The sequence below is a fragment of the Crassostrea angulata genome, chromosome 7 (assembly GCF_025612915.1).
Source record: "Crassostrea angulata isolate pt1a10 chromosome 7, ASM2561291v2, whole genome shotgun sequence".
Classification (NCBI taxonomy): domain Eukaryota; kingdom Metazoa; phylum Mollusca; class Bivalvia; order Ostreida; family Ostreidae; genus Magallana; species Magallana angulata.
This window is the reverse complement of record NC_069117.1, coordinates 41276231-41286365: the sequence shown is the minus strand read 5'-3', so window position 1 is coordinate 41286365 and position 10135 is coordinate 41276231. Positions and strand designations below refer to the sequence as shown.

The window sequence follows — 10135 nt, the reverse complement described above, 5'->3', positions numbered from 1 at the left end:
AACTTGGTGTATTGACTTACTACACATTAGAAATATACCATCTTGTATCCCAACGCTTGAATGTTTCAGGAAAATAATACATGTCCATAAATTGTGGCCAATGTCGCATATAGCATTAAAATTAAAAAAAAAAATGTTGTGACTAAAACGGCTTAGTGGTTAGAACACCAGAATATAACGTTATAGAACTTGGCATTTTAGGTTGAGGGATATATTCAACCAAAACTTATGGCATTTAAAAAAAAATCTTTGTATTCATAGTCCATGGTAAGAAATTGTACTTTTGCAAAATTGTACGTTTTTTTAAAAATTAGATTTTATGTAAAAACCGATGAACAATTGCGCTATCTTATCCCCCGCATCATTTAATGTACAATGCACATACAGATGCAACTGGCAATCTCATTGCATAGGCGTCGGGACCGGGGGGCTAGGGGGTTAGCCCCCCCCCCCCCCCACTTTTTTTTTTGCAAAGTTAGACCTAACCATTAGGCACATAGCATAATAGGGGCTTCAATTGATCTGAAATTGACATTGAAAACATATTGGAATATTGAAAAAGTTTGAGTTAAAGGTATACTCGCCCCCCCCCCCCCCCCCCCCCCCCCCCACGGATTAGGATTTTCATGGTTTGGGGAATTGGGTTTTGTCAATATTTCTGAGGATTAGTCTAGCCCCCACGTTCAATTTGCTTCCACGCCACTGCATTGGATGAATGGGGATAATTGCAAATAAAGTGTGAACAATATCCTCTTTCGTGAGAATGCAAATATCATGCATGTTTACAATAATTTACATGTATCTTCTTTCCGAGGTCAAGGTTCATTATGGCTACACGTACTTTTGTTTAACTTTTGAATTCATAGAGGCGGGGGAACGGGTATTTCCATGTACAAAATGAATTATAGACATTATAAAGTAATCTTGCGCAGCGATCCCACACACATGTATTCCCAGATGGTGCAAATACAATATGTTTTCTTCTCTCTCTTATACACCTTATTATGTTATCCCTTGCGTCTTTGTGGGTTAGATGTCTCCGGCATCTGCTAAGTGTTTATCATACATTCTTCATTAATATTGATTTTACTCTTGAACTGAATTGGCAGGTTTAACGAAAGAGCCAATAATAAGAAAGTCAAAGTGTCACGTGGCACTACGTCAACTTGAAACTCTTGTCATTTACACCGCGATCCTTTTGAAGTGAAGTAATGGTAAAACTTCACAATGGCCGAAAATACAAGTTTACTGTCGACCACTGTCTACAATTTCTCCTCCGTGAACATCTCGCGCCATGTCACCATTCCGGAACCCCCTCGGTATATCATCATCTTGGCCAGCGTCATGTATTCCTTGATTTTCATCGCCGGAGTCATCGCCAACCTCTCTGTCGTCATTGTCGTCGGTGCTGCAAAGCGCGTCAGGTCCCGGATGAGCTTCTTGTTTGCCAACCTGAGCCTGGCCGACCTTCTGGTCCTCATCGTCTGCATGCCTTCAGCAGCCATCGACCTCTTTGCCAAAGAAGTTTGGTACCTTGGCGAGTTTATGTGTGAGTACATTTGCACTATAGTTATATATTAATACAATGGAGAGAGAGATAGAGATAGAGATAGAGATAGAAAGAGAGATAGAGAAAAAGAGAGAGAATGCTACATGTTTCAAGGATTTGCATTTTGCTATGGTTATAAGCTTTGATAGAAGAAGAGTTCTTGAAATTGACGATGTTTTCTCCACAAAAAACCCCAAAACCAAAAAAATAACAAAAAAAACTAAATACAATAAAATAAAAAATAAAATCAAAACAATTAAATCTAAAAACACCTAAATTCATATCAATTTGGCAAAGTAAAACAATTACCGGTATATACTTTGAAGTCAGTCTGTTTTGCCCTTTTTTGTACTACCCTCTTAATCAAAATTGTTTTTGCCACAATATTTTGCTCTCTTTGACTCGAATCAGGTATGGATGATGAAACTGTTAGACAAAGGCATATCAAAACACGCGATTTTACAAAACAATGTACGAAGAAGCAAATTCATTAACACACTGTTGCTTACTGAATTTCGATTTAAACAAAACCAAATTGAATACAAAATCAGTGCTCGATTTTAATTGATAATACCTGGGATATTATCAGGTAACATACGTGTTGAATATGGAATACATACTCTTAAATTATATAAACACATTCAGCCTTTGACCAAATTTTTGATCGAATTAAGGATAGGAGTTAAAATTAAAAAGTCACTGGTGAACCAGGCAGATAACTGTGACAGGTCTCACTCTGTGTATGACATTTGTTTATTACATTATCGACAGTTGGAGACAGCGCGTGTCTTTCGTAAACACAAATAGAGACTCCACTTTATTCGGTCTCTTCATCACCTCTCACCACTCAATTATAAACTGTTTTTCAAAGTTGATTCAGCACAATACCAACATCTTCATCGGATAGGTACGAAAGCTGTCAAATTTTACGCTCTGTAGCAGTTTCAAACTTTCTTGTAAAGTACGAGAGAAATTTTTCATTTTTCTTAGAAAATGTTTGGTTTTTATTGTTGAATTGTTTTATATTTTCCCATCGATGTTAATATTTTTATTTTTAAAAAAAATTAATCCCTTAAAACATGAACGACAAGTGTTAATTGATTCTGACATTAGATGGAGTGTGGATGAGAAAGAAATACTTGGGTTTTGCTACTGTACCATAGGTGGACATAGATTCGTTGAATATAAATGTATTATATAATCGGTACCGTTACATGCACTCATTCTAATAACAATTCTGGCTTTAGGTGTCTGTTCGTAGAAAATTTGAATATATTTCATTCTGTAAAAAATCTGCGATAGATTAAGTGCATGTCTTTGTTTTCTAATTGCAGGTAAATGCGTTCCATTTGTTGAGAACTTAGTGTCACTGGCTTCTGTCCTAACAATCCTGGTTATTACGTACGACCGATACCGAGGGGTCTGCCACCCCCTCTCCGTACGATCCTTCTGGACCAAGCTCAGGGTACCGACAATAATCTTCATAGTCTGGCTACTGGCGGGGCTGGCTAGTTTACCCGTCATCTTCATCGCCATTTACCGTGACTCCAACTTCTTCGACGGAACGCCCATCAAAGTCTGCAGAATGCCCATAAACAGCACCTGGAAGATCGCGTACATCTTGGGCATCTTCGTGGTATTCTTTATCGTTATTTTAGCGATCCTGAGCGTGTTGATCTTCCGTATGTGCAAGAAACTCCTGTGGCATGCCCAGTTCCTGGAAGACCGGGCGGAACAAGATTCCGAGAAAACGGTGACCGGAAGACGTAGAATCGTCTTCATGCTGATCATCGTCATCGTCACCTTTTTCCTCTGTCTGCTTCCTCAGCGAATCGTTGGCATCTGGATCATCTTTGCAGACCACGGCGCTCTTTACGCTTTGGGACTGGAGGGCTACCTTAACTTGATTACGTTTCCAAGAGTATTGATGTACATCAGCAGCGCTACTAATCCCATCATTTACAACATCATGTCGACCAAGTTCAAGTCAGCCTTAAAAGACACAGTTTGCCACTGCAACAGAGTCGGTATGTGTTGTCTAGACACGGTGCCTAGACTGAGGGCCCGGACAAGCAGCTTTCACCTGTCCAGACTGTCTCTGAGCTCCAAAAGCACTCACTTCCAGCAGCAGTGGTCGCCCCGTTCTCGTCACTCCACCGGCGAATCATCTCACAATGAAACAAAGTTTATGTTAAAGAAGGAAAAATCTATCGAAAGTGTAATGTGACTTTACCATTTTTTTCTGCATGGTGTGTTTATTTTGTTTTTGCATGCAAACTAATATTGTACAGAAATGAACATCATGGGCGATGTGACTTACTTTTGGATGTAACTGTATCGTTTTTGGTGTATATTTGATGGCATAAAACAAAATTCAAAATAAATAAAAAAAAAAAATCGTAAAAAAGTTTTCCGACGGGTTGCTTTTAGAAAGACTTAATCATGTTATCAAACCCTCAACAGTTTAAAGTATTCAACAGAATGCAATTTTCCCACTATAACTTCACGCTTCATCTTTATTCTTCGATTTGAAAGGACACGCAATGCAACCGTATACTAGTATATTTTCCACCTACGTGTTGAACCACAAACATTTATAATGTACGTAGCCTAGGTGTACTTTGATTACAGAATTCAAAAACAACATTAACATAAAGAGGAAAAACAAAGCCAGCTATGACTGGATCGTCATAACGTGAGAATTAAGTAATAACATTTATTTATAGTTATGAAACAATTTAAATTAGCATCCTGTTTTTAAGCACAGTCTCTGTTTCCTGGTTGCTAACACTTAAGGTCGGAAAGAGGTGGGGGGGGGGGGGGTAATGAGAAAGACATAAAAACTGAGGAAAAAGACAGACTGTTCTTCAACACATTCTGTATGGGTGTTTGATTAATACTTGTACAATTTAAACACATATTTAGGCAAATATTGTTTGATTAGCTATATTAATACTTTTTGTAAATTTTAAAAATCAAAAGCACACTTTTGGAAAATATTTTCATGGAATGTTTGGCAATATCAGGCTGAAACAGCTAGATACCCTACATTTTAATTATAGAATGTATTTATGATATGAATTATCATAAACAATGATTTCCGCCTTTCAATCAGCTCATTTCAGTAATGAAAAATTCGTGCAATCATAGATGCACATGCATATTGTCCCGGAACTGTTTTCAGGAATCGGTGTAGTTTGAACAAACAATCATGTATAAATACACCCCCCCCCCCCACACACACACACTGAACGTTTCGTTTTGATTACCGTTTGACAGTAACTGTATTTTTCGCTTGTCTTCTTGAATGAATGAAAGAGGCCTGTATAAACAGTTTATACATTTCCAGTAGCATTCAGATGTTACTGAATGAGGTTTGTATACATGTAGAACCATTTTAATAAGAGCTTGGACTTTTGGTAGTTGTGTCAATCGGCAATGTGACGTAGGCCTGTCTATTTCATTGCTGGCCACTCAGCAATGGCTGTTTGAAATCAACAAGATTGGTCTGGCTTTTGAGCGAAGGCTACGCAATCGGCGTATATTTCGCTTGAAACCAGCGTCATTTTAACTTGTTTTGACGCAAGAAATAAATATTTACATCCTACTTAAAGTCCACGACCTTGGTAAAATGGTTCTATATACATGTAGTTAGTCATCATATCGGAGGTTGTTTCAAGAACGGTTACTCGCTATTTCAGAAACATGGAGAATTGATGTATCCAAAAATAAACCAACAGGCACGACATGAATTGGCGACTATTTGATAATTAGATAAATGTAATGTAATTGACTGCCAGTGGTGTAAAATATTGTCATCTGCATTTTAATATTGGTCTTAATCACGTCAACTCTCTTGGCCGTATTCTGTAATACTATACGTCATTGGGAATCTATCAATATATGTACTCTGCTTTCATTTACCAGAGGCCAATTACATACCAATATCTGAAGTTTTAATGTTTCTGCAGAGTTGAGGATCGATATTTTAGAAGAGTTTGCTTTCAAAGTGTTCGAATGAGCCTTGCTTTGAATGCAGAAAAAAATTCTTTTTCTTAAGTCAATTAAAAAAAAATGAAGTAATATTTGTAGTTTCCTTATTATGAAAGAGGTACGTGTAATAATAATTTATTGGAGTTAGATAATTCTATTTGATATGTATCAATTGATTCTAACCTTAAACTTTTTATTTATTTATTTTTTTTTCACAAATTATTTCCCCTTTGTTTAATACATCATTCTGTCGATTTTCAAAAGCGCTCTCAGCCAAGAAGAGAACGTGTGGAACCCTTGCACAACTGATCTTATCAAATGCCAAATATCAAATGTCAGATCAATTATTGCCTAACCTATGACACATGTATTTTTCTGAGTATAGATGTCTTCAACATGTTTCAAGCATCATAAGTACTCACATTTCTTTGGAACAGAGCCGTTTTAACAAGAGCTGGGACTTTCGGTGGGATGTAACAATCTAGTTTGCTTTGCTTATCAAAATAGTCTATCAATTATTGACTTTCTTTCCTCAAACAGCAAAAAGAGTCTCGTAGATTTATTAATCATCATAGACAGTCGAAATCGGACCTAATTTTCAAGATCTGCTCTGTTGAGTGAAATTGTAGCTAATTTGATATATACTAGAAATTATTAATTATAATTTATGATTGATGTGATGTGCCTCTAATTATCGTTTAAACATATAATTATGTTTGGAAAATGTGAACAACAAAACTGCTACATATACAAGATGTAAAATAGTATAGTGGAATGATCCCTGATTATAGAGCCACGCTATGATTGAGTCCATTTTTGGACTACATTGATCTCCTTAAGAGGAAAAGCTTTGTCAAACAATATACAGGAAAATACTCAAATTTAAAACTGTAACGATACGATTTTTTCTGTTTTAAATAATCAATTATAACTAAACAATTCCTATCGAAAAAAATAAAGGTATAATTGTAAGGTAATTTGTTGAACCCCCCCCCCCCCAGGCCTCTTTAATTGCATTTACACCATCTTTGTTTCGTAGATGTATATGTGATTATGGGTTTCAGTTTTTTGTTATTGAGCAGAGGTGAACTTACGTGCATTTTAAATATCTCAGAAAGGTATATAAGAAACTAGTTTTGAATTATTCAGTATAACATCGGTCGTAAATTATTATCCAAAGAACTTTTTAAAAAAATACGACATACTTTGTATATTAGTTTCAAGACGATTAACCCCTCCTAGTTAGACATCGCTTGTAAATGCATAAAAGACATTACTTATAGAAAAATTAATGCACAAAATGTTACATAGTACCCAACCATAATTATTCTTTTGAATCCGTGATACCAATTTGTTAAACTTAGCGGGCTGTGTTCAATTCGCTGAAAGTAAATGATAAGAAACTATGTTTTGGTCCTAATGGCAATTGATTATTTGTCAAAACTAAGTATGATAAATCATAATAAAAATTACTACAACAGAATCAATGCAACACACGTGCGCTGTTTTTTTCCAATTTAGGTAGTTTAGGTCGGAAATTCCATGTCCCAAAATAACGCTGACGTTAAAAAATCCGAAAAATATTTTGAAATACGAATACTAGTAAATATTATAGGATCATATATAATTTATTATTCAAATAAGCATTATGTAATAACTGGTTACCATAAGAGAAATTAACTTAAGGACTATTTAGTTCATGATATCACTTAACGATTTCACGTGGTTCTTGAGATTCAGAAGGGATACACGAAATTAAATCTGTTTTGAAGTAAAGGGCAAAAACAATTTCAAAAATTTATTTTAACAATGGTATATCAGAAACGAGCCTCCTGCCCGCTTTAAGAACTTCAGCGCATTCTTTTTTCTGACAAATCTCATTTCTAAAGGAACCATAGTAGTCATCAAATTACCCATCCATCAGAAGTACCTTAAATTTTCGATACAATTTTTTCCACTACAATTTCATATACATTACACATTTATGCTTTTAAAATTTGAGTAGTTTTCTGTATTTTTTTATTTTACATAGCTCTTCTTCAATTGGAGAACATTATAGTCGAAAGATTGGCCACGACCATTCAGCCCTCTGTAGTAAAATATGTAATAAAATGAAATTTTAATTTAAGAAACAAATTATGTTAGAAATGACAGTACTTTGCGTTGTTCCGTTAATAAAATATGTTTGTCGATATATTTTTGGGAAGATCAGACCCCCCCCCCCCCCCTCCCTCTTCCTCCAACACATCTCAAATTTCAAATTATGATTGCCTCTTCATGCCTGCCACAATTAGAATCTACCATTATCAGAATGTAATGAATGGACTGAAAGGAAAAATGTTGATTCTTAGTATTGTAGCGAAAATGCAAATTCTTGATTGATGAACAGCATGCGTAGACATGACAAATTTCAAAATCATTCAGTAAAGCACTAAAGGCACTTTAAATACTACAAAGTACCAGAGCCCAGCATGTGGTTCCCTCGATTAAGTAGTAAAATCTCAAAATGATTAGAAAAAAAATGAACAGCTGTTTATTTCAACACCCCCCTGTTTACGTAATTTGTTGAAATCGTCATCGATTCTTCATATGTCATTGCAAAACGTGTCCAATGACGCCGGTCAATATTCTGGATGCTCATTAACTTTACAGAAACAATATGTTGCATAAAATGATGAAGGGTTGTTCACACGCTCAGAGAAGGAAACGTTTTAAATACCTAGTACTCACTTGGTTTTCTTCAGTCATTGCATTGTCTGAACCATGCAGCAGTTTGTTCCATATTTCTTCTTGGCCATCGTGCTTTTTCAGATGATAGGTGAGATTAAACTTCAATTTTATCTTCAAAATACATGTGTTGTATACATTCTATCATTTTCAACTTAGGCCTTCAACAGTTTCGGACGTTAGCCATGTTACACAATGGATCCCTTTAAGTTTTAGACATGTTCTAAATACTAAATAGTTTTTTTTCAGATGAGAAGATTGTTTTCTCTGAATGACGATTTTGAATTCAATTTGGAGTTATTTTTCGTACATTACTTGAATCTATATACAAATATAATAATATATTAAAAAATTATTTTAATTTGTCGAAATAAATAGATAAATAATCAAATCTAAACAATATAATGCTTTCTTTGGTGATTCGTTCGGGATATGAAGGTACATGTAGCGACATTGCAGAAAAATACATAGCGCGCGTTAGCAGGTTATTGTTTATATTGACATCTTTCTTTTAACTAATAAAACAACTGATTATGAAAAGTTAGTAAAATTTACTAAATTACTGTTAATGTACATAAGTACGTTAGCTAAAAGAAACAGCCAAATCGTCTCCAGTGAGATTTTCGTGCAGTCCGTGATTTATCTTAAGTCGCAGTAGGCTTCGACCAATCGATAAACAGGGCGTGCTAATTTCAGGTCTGTCAGTTTCTTGTCAGTTGATTTCAAACAATCGATAAACGGGTGTGTTGATTTCAGTCTGGCTGTTTCTAAATGACTATGAATTAACTTTAAGTTTCAGTTAGAAATAGAAGGAATCATACTTGGTAGATGTATATAAATATTAAATAAATAACAATCCAAATAATCGTTTACCCCGATAAGAACTTTAATCGTTTGCTTGATTTTTATTTTGATGGTCGCAACGCATAATATAAAACAGTACTAATATTTCATTTTTTTTTTCAGATAATGCAGAATCTCAGGGTGCATTGAATTCAAATATTAGACGCAGTGGCTCAGATCGTCCGAGGAGTTTTTCCCGCCAATTATTACGCTTAGCGTCCGATGCCCTTTGTGGGTTATGCTGCAATTTGAGAGGAGTACGGACCAGAAACAAGTGTGCAATGAAATTCTGTATAAATCCTAAGACTTGTGACTTTATACTAACAAGACAGTTAACTCGATCATGAACAAATTCGAATTCAACCTCCGATTTGATAAACAATACCACAGAGTTGAGCGTGCTTTGCAGTTTGAGCGACGATTCGTGAAATACAACCAAGAGTTCACCAATTGATCTATTTTTCTGGATGATACGCTATCATTAATTTGAATGATACTCAGACAAATACCGATTAACCTACTTATTGCACGTATTGTATGTCTCTGTCATTTAACAAAATTTGATGTCAATTTTGATTTTTTATAAAGACTTGAAAACCTAACCAGTTGTTTAGTTTATCTATTATCTATTGATCAATTGGCTGTTAGCCAACCCAAATTGGTTGATTATGAACGAGCATTGAGAATATTCTAGTACTTGTCAACAAAATTATTTTGAAAAAAAAACCAACTCAATTTATTGACTTTTTTTTCTTTGGCATTTTGCTATTCTTTTACTACAGGTACATGTATATTTACATAGTCTGAAGGGTTCTACTGATCTCGCTTTCTGCGCATGATAATATAATCAGTTCTATTTAATAAAAACCATCTGATGTTATGATTAATCTTTTATTAACCCCCCCCCCCCCCCCCCCCCCCAATGAATGAAATACTCTTCATTGGTCCGACATTGTATCAACCTAATGTAAAGAAAATCAGCAATCTCATTTTTTGCAATCAAACGCATCGCACAATAGGATG

The 10135-nt window shown here is 35.2% G+C and overlaps 1 protein-coding gene and 1 long non-coding RNA gene across 2 annotated transcripts; both read left to right on the top strand.

Annotated features, from left to right (window-relative positions):
• The first annotated feature begins 1194 nt into the window (after nt 1-1194).
• LOC128156287 (QRFP-like peptide receptor) lies at nt 1195-3968 on the top strand. The gene is made up of 2 exons (XM_052818358.1): nt 1195-1549; nt 2884-3968. The coding sequence occupies exons 1-2, from the start codon at nt 1228-1230 to the stop codon at nt 3774-3776; spliced, it is 1215 nt and encodes a 404-aa protein (XP_052674318.1). The 5' UTR covers nt 1195-1227; the 3' UTR covers nt 3777-3968.
• Nucleotides 3969-8217: 4249 nt separating this feature from the next.
• On the top strand, nt 8218-9714 carry LOC128157559 (uncharacterized). Its single transcript, XR_008239832.1, has 2 exons — nt 8218-8360; nt 9236-9714. It is a non-coding gene; the product is annotated as an uncharacterized LOC128157559 (long non-coding RNA).
• The last annotated feature ends 421 nt before the right edge of the window (nt 9715-10135 follow it).